General features: G+C 44.9%; 4 protein-coding genes and 1 long non-coding RNA gene across 8 annotated transcripts; 2 read left to right on the top strand and 3 right to left on the bottom strand.

The window, feature by feature from the left end:
* Positions 1–1,764: 1,764 nt before the first annotated feature.
* LOC113565119 lies at positions 1,765–2,905 on the bottom strand. Its single transcript, XR_003408454.1, has 3 exons — positions 2,567–2,905; positions 2,125–2,469; positions 1,765–2,068 (listed from the first exon to the last, which is right to left on the bottom strand). It is a non-coding gene; the product is annotated as an uncharacterized LOC113565119 (long non-coding RNA).
* A 42-nt stretch (positions 2,906–2,947) lies between these two features.
* LOC6590099 lies at positions 2,948–3,897 on the bottom strand. The gene is made up of 2 exons (XM_002015948.2): positions 3,555–3,897; positions 2,948–3,493 (listed from the first exon to the last, which is right to left on the bottom strand). Exons 1-2 carry the CDS (start codon positions 3,870–3,872, stop codon positions 3,044–3,046), a joined length of 768 nt encoding a protein of 255 aa, XP_002015984.1. The 5' UTR covers positions 3,873–3,897; the 3' UTR covers positions 2,948–3,043.
* Positions 3,898–4,457: 560 nt separating this feature from the next.
* Positions 4,458–7,162, top strand: LOC6590098 (transcription factor grauzone). Its single transcript, XM_002015947.2, has 4 exons — positions 4,458–4,474; positions 4,599–5,958; positions 6,018–6,408; positions 6,476–7,162. Exons 1-4 carry the CDS (start codon positions 4,471–4,473, stop codon positions 6,680–6,682), a joined length of 1,962 nt encoding a protein of 653 aa, XP_002015983.1. The 5' UTR covers positions 4,458–4,470; the 3' UTR covers positions 6,683–7,162.
* A 493-nt stretch (positions 7,163–7,655) lies between these two features.
* LOC6590097 (V-type proton ATPase subunit C) lies at positions 7,656–18,382 on the bottom strand. Of its 2 annotated transcripts, XM_026985266.1 has the most exons (11): positions 18,173–18,382; positions 15,543–15,685; positions 15,328–15,481; positions 11,593–12,664; positions 10,729–11,066; positions 9,236–9,422; positions 9,065–9,163; positions 8,738–8,993; positions 8,573–8,670; positions 8,368–8,506; positions 7,656–8,300 (listed from the first exon to the last, which is right to left on the bottom strand). In XM_026985266.1, the coding sequence occupies exons 2-11, from the start codon at positions 15,675–15,677 to the stop codon at positions 8,202–8,204; spliced, it is 2,577 nt and encodes an 858-aa protein (XP_026841067.1). In that variant the 5' UTR covers positions 15,678–15,685; positions 18,173–18,382; the 3' UTR covers positions 7,656–8,201. The 2 variants fall into 2 exon arrangements, with proteins under 2 accessions (XP_026841067.1, XP_002015982.1); XM_002015946.2 differs by lacking the exons at positions 10,729–11,066; positions 11,593–12,664 and having other exon boundaries at positions 18,173–18,330.
* Positions 18,383–18,515: 133 nt separating this feature from the next.
* On the top strand, positions 18,516–22,349 carry LOC6590096 (hydroxymethylglutaryl-CoA synthase 1). 3 transcript variants are annotated; one of them, XM_026985268.1, is made up of 2 exons: positions 18,516–18,573; positions 20,441–22,349. In XM_026985268.1, exon 2 carries the CDS (start codon positions 20,481–20,483, stop codon positions 21,876–21,878), a length of 1,398 nt encoding a protein of 465 aa, XP_026841069.1. In that variant the 5' UTR covers positions 18,516–18,573; positions 20,441–20,480; the 3' UTR covers positions 21,879–22,349. The 3 variants fall into 3 exon arrangements, with proteins under 3 accessions (XP_026841069.1, XP_026841070.1, XP_002015981.1); XM_026985269.1 differs by lacking the exon at positions 18,516–18,573 and adding an exon at positions 19,562–19,704; XM_002015945.2 differs by lacking the exon at positions 18,516–18,573 and adding an exon at positions 20,062–20,262.
* Positions 22,350–22,371: the final 22 nt, after the last annotated feature.

Below are 22,371 nucleotides of genomic sequence, written 5' to 3'. Positions count from 1 at the left end.
GCAGCATGACAGAAGCGCACGCCTTGCAAGATCCGAAGCTAAGAAGCCATCGTCATCCTTCCATCTGGCTATCGACAACAAGGACTTTGAGGGAGTGGCTACGCGGGCTTCTAGATAGCTATCGTTCCCGTTAGGTTTAAGGATATACGCGTCCATATATTTAGATAGTAGATAGTAGAACAAATAGTTTATTTATTTATATTAAGCTAAGTTATGATGAATAAATTTATTGAAAAATCATCCTTGCTGTGTCCTGATCCTTGATAAGGACTCCATTAAATCAGGGATATTTTTCCGACCGCAGGAAGTTGTCCCGTAGATCGGACCACAAATAGCCAACAAAAATAAATATGTATGGTTGGGGTTGTTATAGTCCTTACCGAAGGATCAGTGAGATTTTTCTGATTACAACGAGCTATGGCATGCCCCGATCGGGCCACAAATTAAGGAGAACAAATATATTTATGTCTGGAGAAAATATCCTTGACCCTTCTTAAGGACTCCAGCAGATCAGGGACATTTTTCCGATCACATTAAGCCATCGCACGTCCCGATCGGGCCAAAAATAAGGAAGAAAATTAGATATGTACATGTATTTATGACTAGCGATGTTGAAGTCCTTACCGAAGGATTAAGGAGCTATTCTCATCACGGCAGGAAATGGAACGCCTCGATCGGGCCTCAAATAACGGAGAAGTCAAGATATATATGTCTGGAGAAAATATCCTTGATCCTTGATAAGGAATTCATCAAATAAGGGACTTTTTCCGATCACAGCAAGCCGTCGCACGTCCCAATCGGTCCAAAAATAAGGAATTCAATTCAATTCGCTACCGCTCAAATGGACAAAAACGGGAATTTCAAATTTCATTTTTCAAATTCCAAAATTTTGCAACGTTTTTCATATTTTCTTTGGCTACTTTTTCCTTTATTCGGCCGCTCAAAACGGTGGAAGACGAGAATTTCACGTCTGGGATACCAGGCGAACAGAAATCAGTAGAGGGTCCCAGTTTTTTAAATTCCTTTTAATTTTATTTTTCTGTTTTTCCATATGTTCGTTTTTCATATTCTCGTTTTCCTCGTTCTCTCGTTTTCCACCATTTTGAGCGCCAAAAGAAAATATGAAAAAACGTAAAAAAATTATTAAAAAGAATTACAAAAAAACCGGGACCTTCTGCTTATTTCTGTTCGCCTGGTATCCCAGACGTGAAATTCTCGTCTTCCACCGTTATGAGCGGCCGAATAAAGGAAAAAGTAGCCAAAGAAAATATGAAAAACGTTGCAAAATTTTGGAATTTGAAAAATGGCGGGAAAAATAAGAAAATTTAAAAAAGACCAGTGACCTTGTGCTGATTTCTGTGCGCCTGGTATCACAGATTTGAAATTACCGTTTTTGGCCATTTGAGCGGTCGCGAATTGAAAGTTATTGTACAACAACAAGAACAAATTTTGTACAACAATTGACAACAAAAACTTGTGTTGTTTTCTTCGTTATTTGAGGCCCGATCGGGACATGCGACGGCATCCTGCGATCGGAAAAATGTGCCTGATGTGATGGAGTCCTTATCAAGGATCAAGGACAATTTCCCCAATCCAAAATTTCTTACATTTCTCTGCTATTTGTGAACCGATCTGGGCGTGCCACGCCTCTTGGTAATCGGGATAGTTTCCCCAAAACAGGACACAGCAAGGATGATTTTTCATCCATATCATTTTTATTCAGCATAACTTAGCTTAGTATAAATAAATAAACTATTTGTTCTACTATCTACTATCTAAATATATGGACGCGTATATCCTTAAACCTAACAGGAACGATAGCTATCTAGAAGCCCGCGTAGCCACTCCCTCAAAGTCCTTGTTGTCGATAGCCAGATGGAAGGATGACGATGGCTTCTTAGCTTCGGATCTTGCAAGGCGTGCGCTTCTGTCATACTGCGATACGAGTCTGTTTGGCTGGAATAGGACTCGGTGTGTCTCGAATACGACTGGAATACGCCGGTTAGCCCTGGAGAGGACTCTATCTGGCGGGAGAATATCGGATACGACACGGTAGGGTACATAAGTTCTGTGAAAGAAGATATATTTTAAAATATAGCCAAAATTATATGCTGATTTACTTACGCGTCTCGAAACTGATTTCCAGTGGACGTCAACCAACAATTCCGCCGTCGATCACTGGTCCCTGCTGGAGCGGACGGGACACCACATTGTCGACTCATCAGCCAGTGACTACCAGAGTCCAGCTAGGAGCACATCCCATAGACATCCCGAAGGGATGAGGACCAAAGACCACAGCCTCGCGCGACAAAACTCATATACCGTGTGCAGCCGCTGGACAGCCGTCGTAGAGCCCACACTCGTTCACTCGAACCAAAAGACCAGAAGAGTGAAGTCGCTGGTAAACGATGGGGCATATCGGTGTCCACGGGCACGCAATAGGTATTACTCGCCACCGGAGGGTGCGGCCTGTTAAAATTCAAGGATTTTATTGAATTAAAGTTTAATATATTATATTATTATTATTATTATTTAAATAAAGTAATAAAATAAATAATAAATTTACCTGGCGTGGTTAGAGGAGATCGCGGCATATCAGTTGGCGGCCAGAGAAGGTGTTGGCCAATAGAGCTGGAGATATTGACTCGCCACCCAAACGGGTAAGGCGGCCGGAGAGATTAAAAGTGGACAAATCGCCAGAGCGGCGCAGGACGCGGTAAAGTAAACGTTGAAGCCCTGTACCCACTCATTAAAGTACGCTTTAACTGGAACCACAACAGAAAACAGAAACACAATCATTGTGTTATAATAACACATGCAAAGCGTTGTTGGGCTGACTGGATCATGAATACGCGGCGGTAGACGAAAGCCAGAGCCGGGATCCAGAAAGTTGCTTTGCGGCATGGTCGGTGTATGGTAATAATTAAGAAAGAAACCATCACGAAAATAGGATAATTTGTGTGTAATTGTTAAACTATTGGCTAGCAGTAGCAAACGTCAAGTCTTGTTCTAATAATTATACTCTATTATTAAGCGATACAACTCATAAGTCGCGTTTTCTTAAAACCGTTGGCAGGCGTGGAGCAGGTCTCCCGATTTCCATCTCGTTCTCATTGCCCCCTCGCTTTGATTGAGGAGAAAGCTCCGCTATCGAAATAGCTCCATTTTTGCGAATTATGGAATAGACGCATACATCGTCGGGTTCTTGACATATTGTCCGCCTATCAAAGTTGCGCACCCGCGGCTTCGGCTTCGGTTTGAGGGTCGGATTGTGTTTGGATATCGGCTTTTCCACCTCCGGGACCTCGGTGTAGTCAACTTTAATGGGAGTAACAAAGTTGCGTATCCAAACTTCAGCTTTAGGCTGCAGTACTTTTTTCTCCAAAATCTTAACGGGCGGTTGCTTTGCAGGCGAAGGTTCAGGTGCAGGCGAGAGCGACAAAGGCTCCTCTGGTTCATATGAGAGGACTGGGTCAAAATCAGGAACTGCCCCCTGAGAAATTTGTAAATGGTAGACAAATCCATTTGGAATAGGCACTAAAGAGCGTACTTACCACACAAACATGGAGCTTCTTGGCTTTTGGTTTGTCGGATATGAGAAGCCCGCACTTGCACTCCGTGTAGCCATGGAGTCTGTATACGGTACCGAGTCGTCTTATACTGAAGCACTTTTTCACATGGGCAATGGGGTTTTTGAACGCGATCATCTTTCTGCCACAGCTGGGGCAAACAGTCTCCTGCAGGACATCGTCAATGGTGTACCAAACAGTCTTCCTTGACCTATTAGTGGGGGCTTCTTTTTTGCTGCTTTCTCTACTCTGCGGACTGCTGCACTTAGCCACTGTTTTTATATTTTCAATGGCGACAGACATGGCTTGAAGATCTGACAATATAAAACTAAATACATAAGTAAACAAGTGCCCATTGTCCGGTTCGGACTAGTATAAATCCGATACTTACTGATATCCTTGATTATCGTTTAATAGTTTCTTAGTTAGTTGATTATTAGGAAAACGTCAAGAAGGACATGGGCAGTCAGTAAATATTTGTTAAATCTTTTAACAAAATATTTCAACTCAACATTTAATCCAGCTTGATACACAACTATCGACATTACTATCGATACATTATAGATGCCACAGTGCTCCGGATTATGTGGATACGGATTCAATTAACTGATTGATTTCTTGATTAAGAGTCCTTTGAGATAAAGAATCAAGACTATGAATTTGATTTACATCAATTAAGAAGGTGTGTTAGGACAACGAGGTTGCGGCAAAAGAATATATATTGGAACTATCGAAATTGCTTTGCACTGTATATATCGATACAAAGCTGCAGCATCTCTACGAACAGCTGTAATTTTGTTTGCAACTGAGTTTTTTTAACAATTTAGTAAATAAATAATTGCATTTACTAGCAATTCATTAAATGGGGATCAATCTTCTGTAAGAAAGACTCAACATCACAATGGGTAAGAGTGCCTTCGCACTAAATTTTAGTAGCAAGAGCTAGGAGCTCCTGCCGCCCATGGACAGACATAGTCGAGGACGCCACAGCTTATCTATGTATCTATTGAATTGTCCTTTCCTTTCTAGCCGAAGCAACGATGTGTTTACTCTGCATGTGTGAGTATCCATCGTCGTTTGGGGAGCTCATTGGTGTACACTCCGCGAGAGGAAGCGAGCTGGAGGTAGCCAGGATAATAGGCAAACACTTTCCACTGAAAGTGACGGAAAACAGTCCGGACCGGGTGTGCGGACGCTGCTGGAAAACAGTTTCTGAATTTCACGCGCTACATGAGTTTGTTAGCCAAGCACAGAGCTCTCTGCAGGAAACAAAGGTCCTGTTGATGGAGGATGATCCGCTCACGCAATGCCACTTAATCGAGACCCCCAAATTAGGGTGCGTGGATGATGTCAGAGCACAGGACCAACCAGAACTCGGCTGCGGGAGAAATTTCTTCTATCCCGAGGTGAAAATAGAGGAGCATGAGCTGGACCACTTACCTAGGATTGAGATCCTTGAATCCACAGCAAACACACACCCTGTCCAAGAGGAGTCTACCACTCCGGCAGCGCGGCGCTTGAGAAAGCGCGTAAAAGCTGAGGATGGAGCATGCATTGATAACGAAGAGGCGGCGGTCGAGCCGGCGGCAGCAGAGACAAAAAAAAGACGAGGCCGTCCACGCAAAGTGGACACTCCCATTGAATCCGCTGCCAAGACTGAAGAGGATGTATCACTGATTCTTAAATCAGAAGAGGAGGAAAACGAGTTTATCGACGAAGATCCAGATTTCTGCTGCAACATCGACGATGGCCTTGCGACAAGCGATCACAGTTTCGATGACAACTCGGGAGGGAGTGATGAAGACACCGACTCAGACTTTGAGTTAGACAATAAAGATAAGCTGGAGTTTGCTGTTGTACCCAAGAGAACTGTGGTGCGGCCCAAGAAGTACAAAAAGAGAACGAAGCCGTCTGAGCCGAAGGTGCGCATGTCCCGAGAACTACTGGAACAACGCAAGAAGCAGCAGGAGGAGTACGACACCATCATTGGCAAGTTCTTCAACAGCGTGCTGGCATGTCCGATCTGCAATCTGTCGGTTCAAAACTTTACGGACATGCAGCGACATCATCGTCTCACCCACCAGGTTGATCCTGGCTACGTGATGTGCTGCGGCCGCAAATTCAGCCAACGAAAAGTACTTGCGGAACATGTACAGGTCCACTGGAACCCAGAGCACTTCAAGTGCGCCATCTGCGAGAAAACATTCCAGAACTCAAGGCACCTGGAGTCACATAACCAGGTCCACATGGATCCGGCCGTCAAGCTAACCTTTAACTGCGACCTGTGCTCGAAAGTCTTTCTCAGCAAGACAGCCATAGACTATCACAAGTTAAACAAGCATGTCCCTAAGTCCGAATTCAAATTTACATGCAGCGTTTGCAACAAGAAGTGAGTACAATTTAAGATTCCCGTCAGATCTGAAATAAACGGTTATCGTATCCCAACAGATTCCTTACCGAGCGAAAGCTTAAGAACCATATGAGTTCTATGCATGATCCCGAGAGCACCATCATCTGCGACAAGTGCGGCAAGCAGATGCGCACAAAAATCATCCTCAAGAAGCACCAGGAGCTAATGCACTCGGACAAGCCGCGGCCCGAGCCGGAGCTGAAGCAATGTCAGATCTGCGGGGCCTGGCTCAAGGGCATGACTGGCCTGAAGCAACATATGAAGAGCATTCATGTGGAGAGCGCTGGTGAGCACCGGTGCCACATCTGTTCCAAACTCTCGCCTAATGCTCGAGCGCTTCGTCGTCACGTCTATCACAATCACGAGTGCGAACGCAAATTCAAGTGCACCATGTGCGAGAAGGCATTTAAGCGTCCGCAAGAACTGAAGGTGAGTGTGAAGCTGATTATCCCTCCCAACCAGCGATTTCTATTGCTCTCTTAAATCTGTTTGGCAGGAACACACGTCCACGCACACCGGCGAAGTACTCTATACCTGTCCGAACTGTCCAATGACATTCTTCTGCAGCGCCAACATGTACAAGCATCGCCAGCGGCTGCACCGTGCCCAGTACGAGGCGGACAAAAACCAGCCGAAGCCGCCGAATATTCTCAAAATATCGCGAAATGCCTCCTCGCAGAGCAAAACCAAACAGGAAATTTGAGCATTCATCATGAAGGAAATTAATGTATAAAGGACACTTTCTTAGAGCAGCCGAATGGGGAAACACTGCTGACGCGCTATGCCCCTCAAGACACGGGATGATGTGCACAGATCCCACGGGTTCTTGAGAAACGGAACCCAACCCGACAGCCAGCCGTCTAAGCTAACACCTAAACTAAGCTAAAAGGAATGTATCGCGGGGAATAATAAACAGAGCAAACTGTGGGCTCTGTACTCCGATGCAATCAATTGATAACGAAACAAAGTTGGGAATGTCTTTCTTTCTTTATAATTATTTACAAGGATGTCTTAATTGCACCTTATATAACGCAATGACAATTACATAGTTTCTGTTTTGTATACACATATTAGGCATAGTTTTAAAATATTTATATTTATATACTGTATCTCTCTCACGATTTGCTTAAATTGGTGCACACAACTTGCGGCCCGACAATAGGAAAAACTGAAAAAAAAAAAACTACATACTCGTACAAATATTATTGTTCATTTCGCCCGATGCAATCCCACCGATCTGATCCCTATTCAGGCTCTCATTGCAGCAACTGGCGGTGGTTAGGGAGGGGCTTTACACACTCAACACTCAGGGTTAGAGTTTGTATAAATAAAAGAATAGTAGTTGTAGTAGAGACGAAACAATAAGCAGAGCCACAAAAATAGTCTGACTGCGGGCGATTCTCATTGCGATTAGTGTTGAAACATGCGCGAATAGTTATTAACATTTTGATATCTAGGCAACATTTATAAATACAATACTTTCGTTAGTTATTTGTTTACTTTGGATCAATATTTTGTTAGATTAGCTTCCCACGGAACACCTCCTTTCTGCTTACATTAGTTGTAGGGCATGCTATTGGTTGTTGGCTGCTGTTGGATTGCTTTTTGTTAGTCACAGACACAGAAAAAGATACATATACCGAGTGGAGCAGAAGCACGAAACGAGACAAAAGGCGTTTTAAAACAAAATTTAACTCAAATGTTTATTGGATTGCTACCAAACACAAAAGGAGACTGGAACGCCTGGGCTTTAGCTACGTGTTAAACATTCATATGGTAATAATCATAGTACGGCATTAGAACAACATAAAATACTGGTTTGCAAACTAAAGATGGACAGGGGACAGGATACAAAATAGAAGCTCCTACAATATCTGGGAGGACTGCAAACGTCCGGTTCGTTTTTGCTTAGTTTTGTTTGGATTGCTGACGCGTCTTGTGATTTCTCTAGCCGGAAGTTAAGTTGAAACAGAATTCTGCACACGCGCAAACATAAATAACAACAATAATTATATAACAATGACTAAAATTATTTAAATTTAACTATTTTCTTTCTGTTCATTTCATTTCTGCTTTTAATTCTGTTTAATTTTGCCAAAGCAACTGCGAATGCTTGGTTCAGCCGATGGATTTCAATAGTATATTTGCTTGGTTGTGTGTGTATTATGTATTTTGTGGGCTGGCTGGATGGTTGCATTGATGGGTGTAGCAGGCGGCACATCTTAAACCTTGCTTTGCTCAACCATATCGATATTGACCTTGTAGAACACATAGGGATAGTATTCGGACTGGCCAAAGCCCAGGCCGGGTATATCCACATTCTGTAAAAATAGAGCATTGAACCAAATAAATTTTAACGAATTCAATCGGTAATAATTGGAAACTCACATCAGCACTGCTGACTTGACCGCCAGCCGAGGCACCATCCAGATGTCCGTAAAGCTGGTTGAGCACATCACGCAAACGCTTCACGCTCTTCTTGTTGGGCTCGATCAGAATGGCCTGGAAGTTGACCGGCAGCCCGTATCTATGGGGGTTACAATACAATCATTAGTGCCCAGCACTTTTTAGAAATGATCAATTACGGCCGTACCTCAGCACAGATTCTACAAAGACGCGCAGCGCCTTCACGTGAATGAGGGCACAGAATGCCTCACTGAAGTTAACCTTCAGCCAACGCACAAGGGGTCCCTGGTATCGTTAGTAAATTGGAGGAGGATTAGTACATTGCACCCTTATCAGTTGAGGCATTACATACAAACTGCTTCTTCTTGTCCGTCATCAGCTTGGTCATCTCGTTCTTGCCGGCGGCCAGCTCTTCTTCGTTGTAGACGAAGTCACGAACAATGAATTTGCGCTCGCGGGCATGTAGCTTGAACTCCTCGGTGACCTTCTTGAAGAGCGTCACATTGAAGAGACAGTAGTCGCTGTCCTCCTGAATGAGCTGCGTTGAGCGTGGCACGATCATGTCCGTGATCTTCTCGTAATTGGCATGCCAGTCATTGGTCAGGACTCTGTTTTTGGGGAAGTTTTGAAGGTTTGAAGTATGTTAACTGTAGTCGGGAATATCTCTCTACCAACTCACTTGGGCACAATGACCAACAGAGTGGTCAGGTATTCCGAATCCAGAATGAAGTGCTCCTTTTTGACCAAATCGGCCAGGTTCCTGGTCAGCAAGCTGCCACTGTGGAAGGGATAGGATAGCAATAGATGGTTAATATGTGTAAACATTGACTAAAGATTCGACTGCACTCACGTCTTTTTCTTTTCCAGGTTTTGCAGATTTCCCTTGAGGTTGTTGTAGGCCTGGGACTTAGTCTTCAGGTCGCCATCGATCTGGCCAATCTGCTTGGAAATGATATCCGCAATGTTGCGCAGCGATTGCTTGATCGGATACTTGGCCATGTCCCATTGGAAACGGGTCAAATACTGCGGCAGCTCGGCTGTGTTAAGGGATAAACGGCAGAGAGTTAGTCGGGTTCAGGATCATTATATTGTTGCATGGATAGTCGGTTCACTTAGAGGAAGAGCAGAACCATATATGATTCATTGCTCAATTAATGTTCAAGTACAAAACGGAAGGGAAAAAATATATATATCGTAATCGTACTAAAAGTTTATATAGATTTACGCTCGAAAGCTATTTTAAATTAAAATTTTAAATGTAAGTAAATTAAGATAAATCAAAATTTTCTTGTTAGAATTAGAATTATTCGGATAAAACGCACACACATACTACATACACGCACACATTAAAGGAACACAACGAAATTAGAAACAATTTGGATGCAATACAGTTTTACAGATTCTACGAGGACTGGGACTACGCATATTAGTCACATTTGGAAGAAGTACCTTTCGGATTACACTCTCAACACTGCACATAAAGTTAGCTGGATGTTAGTATTGGATTGTGATAAGTAATAACAATTTAAAGATATAAATATGTAGGCATCTCTCATAGGTAGACACTCAACAGGCAAATAATAATGCAGAACGAAAGCATGACAATATTTTAAATTAAAATTCTCAACATTTGGCTCTGGGCAAAAGCGGAGCTCTGGGTGATTTTTGTGGCATTAGCTTAATGAAGTCGGAGCTATGATGTGGATCAGCGACAACAACATTGTTTGGGGAGGGCATACACTGAAAGAACAACATAATATTCGCTTTTACACTGTTACAAATAATCAAAGATCCGTGATGAGCATATATTTATAGGTATATATGTATATATATCTGTGTGATCGAAGGAAATCAAAAGGGAAAGCGCCATTGCAAACTCAACAAATACAAGTACCACAGAGAGAGATATAGAGACAGCGAGAGAGAGAAAGGAGAGAAATATAAATCAAAATTGAAAAAAAGAGCCCGCACTGTAGGCGGAAGGTGTACCGTAGAAACAGATGCAACGATTCAACTAAAAGATAGATAGAACAGAAATTCGTCTTGTTTCTTTTATTTTATCATATATATCTATATATATTTAAGTATTTTTTTGCTCGGATAAGAAGACGTAAGACGTAAGTAACGTGAGAGAGGCGATGGTGGTGGTGGTGGTGTGGTGGTGGGTACATCAAGTTGCTCAATAAACGATAATGGAAAAGAAGAAGGTAAAAACAAGAAGAGAAATCAAAGGGAAGAGCAACACATCCACATGAACATTAACATTTCCATTTACATGTGTCATGTCAATGTCAAGCCAATAGGTGTACGAACATGGTCGAAACACCCTGGCGGCATGCTAACCTGGACTCAGCGGAAACTCTGGCGGCTCTGGATTATCCGTGTCCGGACTGGATCGCCCCTGGCTACTACTGCCACAACAACTACTCACTGGAGACGATCTATGTGTTGGTGTTAAATTAAATCCATTGTTTATATTTAATTGACTCGATGTAGAACGTTTGCTATATATTTGATCGGCAAGAGAATTGAAGAAAGAGCGATAACTAGAGCGCGGTGTGGTCGATGCTTGATGCCAAAATGTCATTGCTTTGGATTGCTGTTGTTGTTCTTGGTGTAGTTGTTGGTGTTGCTGTTGGTGTTGGTGTTGGTGGAGATGTTGTTTTTCGCATTGGTGTGCACTGTGTCATTCAAGTGTTGGGTGATTTCAGTGTTGTTTTGTGCGTATGGTGTTTTCGTGATCGGGATCGTGATTCATGTTTGTGGCAATGGGATGACCGATGATGAGAAGTGATTTAAAAAAGAAATACATTATTATTGCATTGGATTCTGTTCTTCCACTTAATCAAATCAAACATTTATGGGATTTTCTGTTCCGTTTTCTGTTTCGTGTACGAGTAGAGTATATATATGAAAGCAGGCAAAGCGGATGCTCTGTGCGAGACTGTACTTATGGATCTGTGTTGTGTAACGTGTGTTTTTACAGCGTGTCTGTGTGTTGTGTGTGAGTGTGTGGACAGGACAGGTGTTCAGTGTTCAGTGTTCAGGCATAAGGTGTAAGGGGTAGTCAGTAGACTGGGGGCATGACGTGGAGTAGCGTAGCGGGATGACTGCGGGTGACTGGCATATTTACTGATTGTCTTTTGGGTGCTTGCTTTGCGATTTCAATGGCAACGGTCTACAATAGTTAAGGCGGTGATTAGATACCTGCTCTTTTTAGAGTTACGCTTGGGCTTATTGAACCACCAGTCGAAAGTTTCAGATAGATCGGAGGATCTGGCGCTGTTCGGACTTTTGGGGTCACCATCCGTGGTGTTCCCCCCGTCCGCATCCATATCGGACGAGTCGCACGACTTCTGGGTCGGCGACTGAAGCGGCGATGAGGATGAAAGATCTCGCTTCTGCTGATACTGTTGATTCTGATTCTGTTGCTGATGCTGGGGCAGGTTCAATTGACTCACGTGGCTGCCGCTGCGGAAGCTGAGCTTGTTATGGTTTATGCTGCAAGTGTTGTTATTCAGCTTCTTGCTGTTAGAGCGCGACATGCTGTGCACCGAGCTGCTAGTGGTGGGCGCCGACGTGGAGAAGTAGGCCGAGGAGCAGAGGGTCGAGGCGGAGCTGTTCTTGGCGGGTGCGGAGGCGGCAGCTGCAGCGGGAGGGTGCCCCCCATGCGCATGCGCAGCGGCAGCGGCCGCACTTGTGCTGGCGCCTCCGACAGAGCTACCACCACCCAGGTTGCTGCCCGTGGCAATGGCCGCCATTGTGGAGAGGGCACTGCGTGTGGCACTCAGCATGGAGGAGGCTGTGTGGGAGTAGCACTCGTCGGCCATCAGCGTGCTGGCCGTGGCACTGGTGCTGGGCGGGGCGAACACGCCACACTCCTCGCACAGACATCCGCCCGGCTGTGGCGCTATCACAAAGTCAAAGTCCCGCTCGGACTCGTCGTGGGTTGTAGAGAGGTTATTCAAGCTGCCGCCAGATCCGGATCCAGGGGCTGGTGTGGTTATAGTACAGGCGCAAGGAACAGTGCCAGCATTGGCAGCAGCAGTGGGAAGAGTAGGAGTGGAAGGAGCTTGGCTTGGGTCGCGACTTGGAGTGAGTTGATTGGTTGAGGTTGATTTACCCTTGATATCCTGGGGCAGCTGGTGGTGATGTTGGAGATGGTAGTGTTGGGGTTTGTTTTGGTGGTGCGTGTGCTGGTGTTTTCGCTGGTGTCGAAGGCTGAGATTCTTGATTCGCTGGTGGTGTCGACAGGGTATTTCGTCGGGCGGACCGGGGCCTGTATCCATCGGTATACACCAGGGTTTCAATTCGGTTCGGGATTCAGATGCAGGTATGTAGGGTTTTGGGATATATTCGTATTGGCCGATTCGTTGGATGGTTATCCGATTTCAGGGTGGTACAGACAATAGTATAACACAATGCATTTAGATTTGGTTTTGAGATTTAGTCTTAGCTAAAGGGGATTGCTCCTTGCACTCGGGGATATAGATATGTATACAGTTTATCGTTGGGTTATTCCGGGATCAATTCAGGTTTCAGGCACGGGATATTGGGCTCAGGTTTCGGGGATCGAAATAAAATTAAAAGTTAAACTATAGCGTACGTTTAGGGGCTATCCTTATGAGCTGCTTGCACGAGTACGTTCTTTAATCTCAAACTCTACACCCGATATATTCCTTCCTCAACCAAAAGCGAAACAAAAGAAATCTTTTCTTTTTTTTTTGGTAAATATTTTGTAAAAAGAATAAACAAAAATTATACATGAAAAATGTAAAAAAAAAGAAATTTCAACTCATGTGGTTGGATGTGAGAGTGGGGGAGGGGGAGTGTGTGTGGGGGTGCAAAACCAATCAAAATTCAATATTAAAATATTCGTCTCATGAACAACAGTGGAAAAAATGTATTCGAAAGAACTCTGTGAGATCAAAACAAGGCAAACGAAAGGTGCATCTAATTTTGTGATATAATTTTTCGTTTTCTTTTCAATTTGTTACAGTGTAAAAGCATATGTTTCGAGTGTCTCCCTATGTCCATCTGTGACTGCTCCTGGCCGAATAGCGTTTGCAATAAGTGTGGGGGGAAAAAGCGCATGAATACAGACACACTCACACACAGGCACACTTCCACCCACATATAAACAGGATCGCAAATGAAAATGGAACACAGCACAAATGAACGCCTTTCCTGTGTAGGCGCATCGATGCGGATGAAGAGACGACACACAGGATACAGCATACTACACACAAACCGGCCACGCTCGCTGACACACATACAAGACGATACTGTTACAACATTCTATATATTCGTATATGGGGTATTCGTATATGTACAATACAAAGGATGACCTTACACAACTTTTACACGCACGCACTTACATTGGTAAATACAAACAGTATGTTTATATATTTCTATAGATACGATACGATACGATAGATAAAAACGTAAAAAATAAACTGGGAACGACACTCGCGCATTTGTCCAAAATAAACCAATAAAACATGTTATAGTCGAATATATGTATGTACGATATAAGTATGTATATAGTATATGCAGAATATGGATCTATGTATATCTTTAAACATTACATACATTTCCCTTGATTCGCCTCTGCTTCAACTTAATTTTCGGGTGAATGATTTAAAAACTAATGGGCTTTCCACAAATAATTGTCAATCGCCTTCCACAAATCATAAAAGAATTTACAACAATAGGTACAATATATGTAGTATGTAAAATATACAAGTGTTCACTGTACTCATTCTTTTCTCTTCTCTGGAAAGGAGTGTGTTATGGTGTGAGTAGGGGAGGTGTCCTTGGAGGAGTGTTTCCTTGAACGTATATTGGTGTGACCAGAGGTTTGGTAGTTTTTTATTATTTCTATTGTATTTCTGTATCTGTGTGTGTCGCCCTGATGTGTGTGTGTGGGATATATAGATTGATATAAAAATGTACAACAAACGCAACATAAAATAAACAACAAAGGCTCTTATTCCATTACATTTATAATACTCGTAGTAGGTCTTTAATCTTTCTCTCCGCGAAAGTCCACTTTAATTCCATTGTTGTTTGAGCGGGAGAGGCCCTATATCTGGAGCCCGATTCGTGGCGATTATCGGTACATTTGTTTGTGGTGGATGGTTGTGCTCATGAGTTAAACAAAAATCAAACCAAAAATAATACGAAACACAACGTTAAATAAAAATCAAAATCAAGTAAAATCCAGAGAAAAAATGATAAAATGTTGAAAAACAAAAAAACAGAATATCATATAGAACGAACTCTAACGAATTAGATAAATAGATAGAACCTCAAGGTTTAAGCTGAAATTCGATTAGTTTTTAAATCGTGTCTGTATTTTCTGTCTCCCTTTTCTTTAATTCTTTTCACTTTAATGTTAAAACTACAGAAAAAGTAAATTTTATAGGTAGTACATATATGGTAAGATATATGGATATAGTATGTGATTGAAATACATTAGATTTTAGTGTTAGTCAAATTGGAATTCTTAAAACAGGGACATAAGAGATAGACAGATTAAACATTCCATAGTTAGGGAGAGCTTTTTTAATTAATATGTCGGAATGTCGCAAGTGGAAAATTGCAGATCTCATTTGTTAGTAGAAAAAGTAGAATTCGGTGGATAAACAATAGATATGGGCAATACATACATACGAGTATGGTACGATTATAGTAGAGTATCAGAGAGCATTCCATTCCGGTTCTACTTCTGCTTAGAAATAACTAAAGAACCAAAACAATATTCGTGACTCGGAGCAGGCATCGCCTAACCACGTTTAACTAAACTAAATTCTAAACTAAACGCTAAACGGCACTAAGCTAGAGACTAGACTAATCTAGACTGAGCTGAATATTTATGTACTATATTTATAGCATTTCCAAGATATACGTAGATAGTTTTTTGTGAAACAAACGACTTACTGTTGTTGGCCAGCAGATTCTCGTGCAGCTTGTCCCGCTGATCCTCCAGCACCTCGCCCAGGTAGACAGCCACCTTGCGGGTGATCTGCTCCACGTACGAGTCCAGCTTTCCCAGATCATCGGACAGGCCGACCAGCTGGTCCAGCGTTCCCACCTACTCATGTAATCATCTGTGTTAGTGTGGTGTTCTCCACAGGGTAAGGGATAGAACTCACCTTCAGGTCGGGTATATGGAACTTGTAGTTATTGCAGAGGTTGTGCTGCTTGCTGGTCAGGTTGTTCATCGTGTCGAATGTCTGGGCGCAGGTCTTCTCGCCCGGCGCCGAGATAATCCAGTATTCGGACATCATTTTGATGGCTTTATGAATAAAGGAGAAACGAGTGACCTTAGTAAATCGATTGCGGAACGGTCCCAAAGGATGTTCAATATTATATAACTTGTATCGATTGCATCACCCCGAAAGGCCAAGGAAATACAAAATTTAAATATGCCTGGCCCAAGGCAGCTCTGTTCTGGCCATTAAAATAATTGCGATGCGATCGACCGTTTAAATGCAATTTCCCGAATCCACACAAGTGTACGGCACTTCCGGAGGAGACTCCCCGTCTCCACAGGCGAATTTCGCAAAGCAGGCGCCAGACAGACCAGCGGCTGCCAGCCTGTGTACCTGTCTGTCCGAGTCCTTCGATTGTTAGCACAAGCACACACTTGATTTGATCTTAGCACTCCTAGCGTCTCAACAGAATTGTTAGGAACTTTTCCACTCGAAGGCGGTAAAGAATTGTAGGCATTTTTCTTCCGCTTCTCAAGTATTTCGCTTCTTCCCACGACTACATGGCCGTGCGCACTCGTCGAGGGACTGCTGCAAAGTGAATGTTGCCTGGCCGCCACAATGGGCTGCAAGCTGGGAGCCGACTCTAGCCGAGCAGTAGCCGAATGAATCGATGACGAAGCAGGGTACCATGCCCCATGCCGGAGTCAAACCAAAGCGGGTGTTCAATTTGGGTAAGTGTCGCCGACTCCTTTGCTATAGAGTCCTTGCTCCTCCTACTCCTCCTGTGCGACAGGGCGTATGAGTAATCACACAGCAAACGCCGCAAGATAGATAGAAATCTAACTTTTGCCCAATTCCGGCCTAGTGGCCCACTATCATTACATAACTACGCCGATGGCCTTCAAAGGGAGACACGCAACAAACACGAGAACATGGAATGACAACAGCGTCGCCTCCTCCTCCATTTCCAGCCACAGCCACAGCTCCGCCCCGTAAACATGAATACCTCTCCAGTCAAGGCAGTGCATTGTCCTCAGGCCAAAGAAAAGTAGGAGGAGTGGCGCATATCATCCACAGAAAGAACAACAACGAGCCTGGCAACAAACAACCGGAGAAACGGGAAACGGAAATCGTAACGACACATACATATGCATGTCTATTTTTAGCGGCGATGTGGGATGGAGGGGGTTAAAGTGAGAGTTATGCTTCCATGCTGTACTGGTGACGTGGATACCACTCGCGCGGCCCCGAACCTAAGTGATGTTGACAGCGCCGAAGGAGGGGGCAAGTCAGCGTGTCGCCATCGCGCTGGAGACAGTCTGACTGGCCAACGGCTGGCGCTAATGCAGGGTGAGGGCCAGGGTCCATCAGGACCTGTCTTTGAACCATTGGGGTAGTCCGCACAGACACTACGGGAGGAAATCGCAATGTTCGCGGCTCGATGACGAAGGCAACGGCGATGACTTTTGATGATGGCGCAAATATCCTCGCCCAGTGGGGGAGGCCGCCCAAATTAATTAATAATAATGTGCCTGGCTCCCTTGCTGAGCGCAGAACAGGAAGGGCTAGTGTGGTATGGTGCCACAGATAAAAACACGCTGGAATCTAGCAGCTGTTCTTGGTCATTCGCCTGCCTCCCCAATCTCTCATCGCATGGGGTTTTCTGTTTCTGTTTTATTGGACGGGGCGCAAATGCTGTTTGACTTTCAGTTTCAAGTTTATATCTGGTCAGCGCAGTCAAGGTCCTTGCGGCACGCAATATAACTATTTATTGTGGGGTCCTTGTGGCAAACACACATTTCCAAAGAACCGAGAATACACAAACGCATATGGATAATATCCATTTAATATTCACATAGAGAGTATATATTTATGGCACAAGCCTGCAGTTTTCTTAGCGGAAATTCATTCAATTAATCAAATGGTACGTGCTTTATTTAAGAATTTATATTCCCCGAAACGGTTCAAATTATAGCAAGGCGCCAGTTCTTTCTTTAAATTTTGTTTACGCAGAGTAAGAGAGAGAGAACCACTCTCAACTCTCTGACCGGGCGGCGCTCTCTCTCTCTCTTGTCACCACAACGACAGTCAACCGTGGTGAGTAAAATTTTGCCGTCAGCTGTTTTGATGACAGTCACATGACAGTTTTTCGATCGATAATTTTCTGCTCACGGGTTTTCAATACAAAACCAAAACATTTCCCACATATTTCTGATTGTTCCGCCCACGCTGAGGCCGCTTGGAAATTTCCAGATATATCCCAATCTATCAGGAAATGTTTGGCCTCCGTAGAACCAGCGAACAACTACGCAAAATGAAGAACAACTTGTGGAGGCCTCATTTTCAGGGTCACTTGATTTGCACGACAAATACAATGTCGAAGCGCAGCAGCCACATCGGAAAAGATTTACTCTCACTTGCACAAATGCCAATATTGCAATTTACGTTTCAGGCAACAGTCAGCAGGTCTACGCCGATGAAATAACAGAATTTTTCACGAGTTCTTCGTTGCACAAGGTTTTCACACACCCGCGGACGTGGAAAAGCTGTTACTGCTCACATGAACTTACGTTTTAGTGGTTATTACACACGGACTGGTAGATGGAGAGACACTAGATGAGTTTTTTGTGCGTTACAAAACTTGGATCTGCTGAAATCAAGCGCAAATTAACCGCCGCCACCCACAAATACGAGTCGTACGTGCAAACGGAGCAAGAGTCTGTGGTGAAAACTGGCCGCGAAAAAAGTGACAATTCACACACACCACATGAGATTCACGTGATGGGTTTCAGTGTTACCAGCGACAGCGAATGAAAAAATACTGAGTGGCAACCAATCGGGGAAAAACACAGCTGAGAGAACAGCTGATAAGCGCGGCCACAGCGCAAAGTATTTGCACTTAGCCAGTGCCTAATTATAAAAGATTAGTTTAGTTAAATTATACCCACGCTTCGGACCGGAATACCTACAAGTGAGTGAGCAGGTAGTCCATAAGTGCAGGAAGTGCGTGTTCGGGACAACAGGCGATGCGAGCAACACGTCGCCCGCTGATGTAACCAGAAGTCGGCGTTTGAAATAGGTGTTTTGATTGGTAGAGCATCGCCATAAAGGATGCCTGGTTGCAGGAGTCAAAGCAATGAGAGGAGAAGAAAGGGCGACTAGTGCTAGACCTCAGTCCTAGAAATTGGGTCCTCCACCTTTCGGTGGTCTAACAATTTCATTTCGAGTTGATACTGTTTCATAACGTGCCCCCAAAATAATTCCTATCGCCCAGTTTATGGCCACACGTGTGCTGTGAGTTTAACCTTTGACTGGTCGCGGCGGAGGTGGCCTGATGCGCCAATTGTAGCGATGACTCAAGTGGGAAGAGCAATTAGCTAAGTGTATATGCACAGTGGAAAAAATTTCGGTTCCATACATTTCACGCTGAGTAATTACTTTTGTTTATACACTTCCAAAGTTTGAGGGCTAAAAATAAACCCACAAAGCCGCAAACTGCCTTCTTGCTGCCCCTCTACTGCATAAACAGTGCATCCATTTCCATAGCATTGCCCAACGCCGGTGTACCTTGACCGCGACGGGTGATCCTTAGTTTTGAGGAATACAATACAACCGACTACTTATTGGGAAATGGCTTTGTTCCGTCTGCAGTGGCTTATCAGGGGGCGCGCACCGGGGCCGCTTTGATCTTATCCCCCATCGCAACAGTAGAATAAGCAACGACAGAACCCGCTCCTCCCCCAGCCCCCAGCCCGTACTTATGGTTTCTACTGGCTATATCTCTATGCGATAAATGATAAATATATCCGTAATTATGCACGATCGGGTATTTGTTCCCCCAAAAAGCTTTCAGCAGTTGGCATTGACTTACAACACCGCTCCGAGTGCCCCCAAGCACTCGATGGCGCTGGGCACTCATATGGCAGTGGAGCGCCTTGATCGCCGTCAGTCGGCAGAGAGATTCGTTCGAGTGAGCTTCGCGTTTGGCGTTTCAGCAAAAAGAAAACAGAGGGAATATCCAAAATACGCAAGACAAAGCCACACGAAAAAGTGAAAACATAGAAAAGTTCGATTTCTGTGCCAGCAGGTGCTAACAATAACGGTAAACATGTCAATCAATTTTTTTTGGTTTCGGCTGCCCATCACTCTGTTATCAGTTATACAATAGAGAGCGGAGAGCGTGTGCGAGGGAGAGAGAGAGCCATGTGTGGATATGACCTACATACATAGGAGAAGACGTCGCGACGACGCTCCTCTAACCTGTCCTACAGCATCATCAGCGCCCCTTCTGTTTGTCCCTTTGGTGGAAATAACTTGGGCTTGTCTTAGCTCCGACTTACATTTCTGTGATGCGTGCATTTTGGCTGTGGCTTACTTTGCTTTTGGTTTGGCTTAGTGTTCTCTTTTACAAAGTTTTGGCTGTGCGAGGGGAAACTTTCTCCACCTGATTACTACTGTGTCTCTCTCACTCTCTGCCTGTCTGTTCATTCACATTCAAACCAGGGAAATCATCAGTTTTGGCCCCACTGTTGCGCAGCCGCCGCTGCTGGTTTCGTCTCCGACTTTGATGACTTCTTCAGCCACTGCTCCGAGCAGTCGGCACACACACGTCTGTCGCAGCTCGAGCGTGCAACAAGTTGGCTGTGCCCTCGTCCAATTTGTAAGTCGCAGCGCATTAAAATAATTCGAAACCGTTTACACCGCATTGCGCAGAATATCCATTTGAGTGGTGAAAGTTTTCCAAAACAGTGGCAATGGGAATGGAAATTGGATCGGTGGATAGGAGTTCACCATTAGATTTCAGTCACTAATTCTCTCCCGTTTCCTATTACTTGCAGAGCTCAGGAAAAACAAAAGAAAACCAATAAATATAACAATATGGCAACAAACTGGCCCGAAAACGTTGGGATACGCGCCATAGAGGTGCTCTTCCCCTCACAGTATGTGGACCAAACCGAGCTGGAACAGTTTGATGGCGCCTCCGCGGGCAAATACACAATCGGCCTGGGCCAGGCAAAGATGGGGTTCTGCTCGGACCGCGAGGATGTCAACTCCCTGTGTTTGACGGTTGTGAGTCGGCTGCTTGAACGGCATCATATCAAGCACACGGAGATCGGACGTCTCGAGGTCGGCACTGAGACGATCGTGGACAAGTCCAAGTCGGTGAAGTCGGTGCTAATGCAGCTGTTTGCGGACAGCGGCAACACCGACATTGAGGGTATCGACACCACAAACGCCTGCTACGGCGGCACGGCGGCCCTCTTCAATGCCATCAACTGGATCGAATCGTCCAGCTGGGACGGGCGCTATGCCCTGGCCGTTTGTGCGGACATCGCTGTTTATGCCAAGGGCGCAGCGCGCCCCACTGGCGGCGCTGGCGCCGTCGCCATGCTGGTGGGACCAAATGCACCACTGGTCTTCGAGCGAGGCCTGCGGGCCACGCACATGGAGCATGCCTATGACTTTTACAAGCCAGACCTCAGCTCCGAGTACCCCACGGTGGACGGCAAACTCTCAATCCAGTGCTACCTGTCTGCCCTAGACACCTGCTATCGCTTGTACCGCCAGAAGTTTGAGAAGCAGCAGGCAAAAACACAAAGCGGGAAAGTGGGCCTCGACAACTTCGATGCCATTCTGTTCCACACGCCGTTCTGCAAGCTGGTACAGAAGTCGGTGGGCCGCCTGAGTTTCAACGACTTTCTGCTGACCAGCGAGGGGAAACGCGCCGAGCAGTTCGCCGGACTGGAGCGCTTCAACAATGCCACCCTCGAGGGCACCTACTTCGACCGCGACGTGGAGAAGGCCTTCCTCACGCAATCGGCCGACGTGTTCGAGGCCAAGACCAAGAAGACGCTGTTGCTGGCCAACCAGGTGGGCAACATGTACACGCCCTCCGTCTACTCGGGCCTCGTCTCCCTGCTGATCGGCGTTCCGGCGGCGGATCTAGTTGGCAAGCGCATCGGTGTCTTCTCGTACGGCTCTGGGCTGGCAGCCTCCATGTACTCGATCAGTGTGACTCAGGATGCCGCAGCCTTTGAGAAGTTTGTGGCACAGCTGGACTACGTGCTGCCGCTGCTCAACTCACGCGAGAAGGTTGCGCCCGAGCAGTTCTCAGAGCTGATGGAGGTGCGCGAGAAGAACAACCATGCGGCTCCCTACACGCCGACGGGCAGCGTGGGCGTCCTATTCCCCGGCACGTACTACCTGAAGGATGTGGACTCGCTGCATCGGCGAACATACGAGCGCACCCCAACCATCAGCAATGGAGTGCACTAACCCACACCCTCTGGCCCTCACTGGTTTGGTTACTACTCCGCCTCTGGAGCTACCCAACTTGACAATAACTTTTGACTTAGCCTCTGTATCTGTATCTATAGTTGGTTACTGTTTACGCTCGTACCGGAGCGTGCTGGGTGTATTTTTCTTTACCTCTTAGGAACGTTTTAACATTTGGATTCTAATTGAACTTATAGTCTTTGGCCAATCACAGATCGTACATACATATATATTATTTATACAACGCCTGAAATTTAACATTTCATTAAGTCGGGCCTTATTTATGCCACACCCAAGTGGAAGCACGCCAGCGAATTCTTCTTTTTAACTAGTATCGGTACTAAAATCCATGCCTATAAATGTACAACAGAATACTAATCCACGTGTGAAGCAGACGCATGCACACACGAAATTGTTTTGAAACAATAAAAATGCAGGAAATCTACTTCGTTACAACGAAGTTTATATACACTTCCACTTCGACGACCAGTAA

This window comes from Drosophila persimilis, unplaced genomic scaffold, assembly GCF_003286085.1.
Source record: "Drosophila persimilis strain 14011-0111.01,24,50 unplaced genomic scaffold, DperRS2 tig00000002-arrow-pilon, whole genome shotgun sequence".
Lineage (NCBI taxonomy): Eukaryota > Metazoa > Arthropoda > Insecta > Diptera > Drosophilidae > Drosophila > Drosophila persimilis.
Note: the sequence above shows the minus strand (reverse complement) of the source record. Positions and strands in the feature narration are given on the sequence as shown.

Coding starts and splice junctions, on each gene's coding strand:
- LOC6590099 (XM_002015948.2), bottom strand. CDS start 3,872: ATGTCTGTCGCCATTGAAAATATAAAAACAGTGGCTAAGTGCAGCAGT. Junction 3,494..3,554: donor AGAAGCTCCATGTTTGTGTG/GTAAGTACGCTC, acceptor CAAATTTCTCAG/GGGGCAGTTCCTGATTTTGA.
- LOC6590098 (XM_002015947.2), top strand. Junction 5,959..6,017: donor TGCAGCGTTTGCAACAAGAA/GTGAGTACAATT, acceptor GTATCCCAACAG/ATTCCTTACCGAGCGAAAGC. Junction 6,409..6,475: donor AGCGTCCGCAAGAACTGAAG/GTGAGTGTGAAG, acceptor TCTGTTTGGCAG/GAACACACGTCCACGCACAC.
- LOC6590097 (XM_026985266.1), bottom strand. CDS start 15,677: ATGATGTCCGAATACTGGATTATCTCGGCGCCGGGCGAGAAGACCTGC. Junction 11,067..11,592: donor CGTAACTCTAAAAAGAGCAG/GTATCTAATCAC, acceptor TGAATGACACAG/TGCACACCAATGCGAAAAAC. Junction 8,507..8,572: donor TTTGTAGAATCTGTGCTGAG/GTACGGCCGTAA, acceptor TAACCCCCATAG/ATACGGGCTGCCGGTCAACT.
- LOC6590096 (XM_026985268.1), top strand. CDS start 20,481: ATGGCAACAAACTGGCCCGAAAACGTTGGGATACGCGCCATAGAGGTG.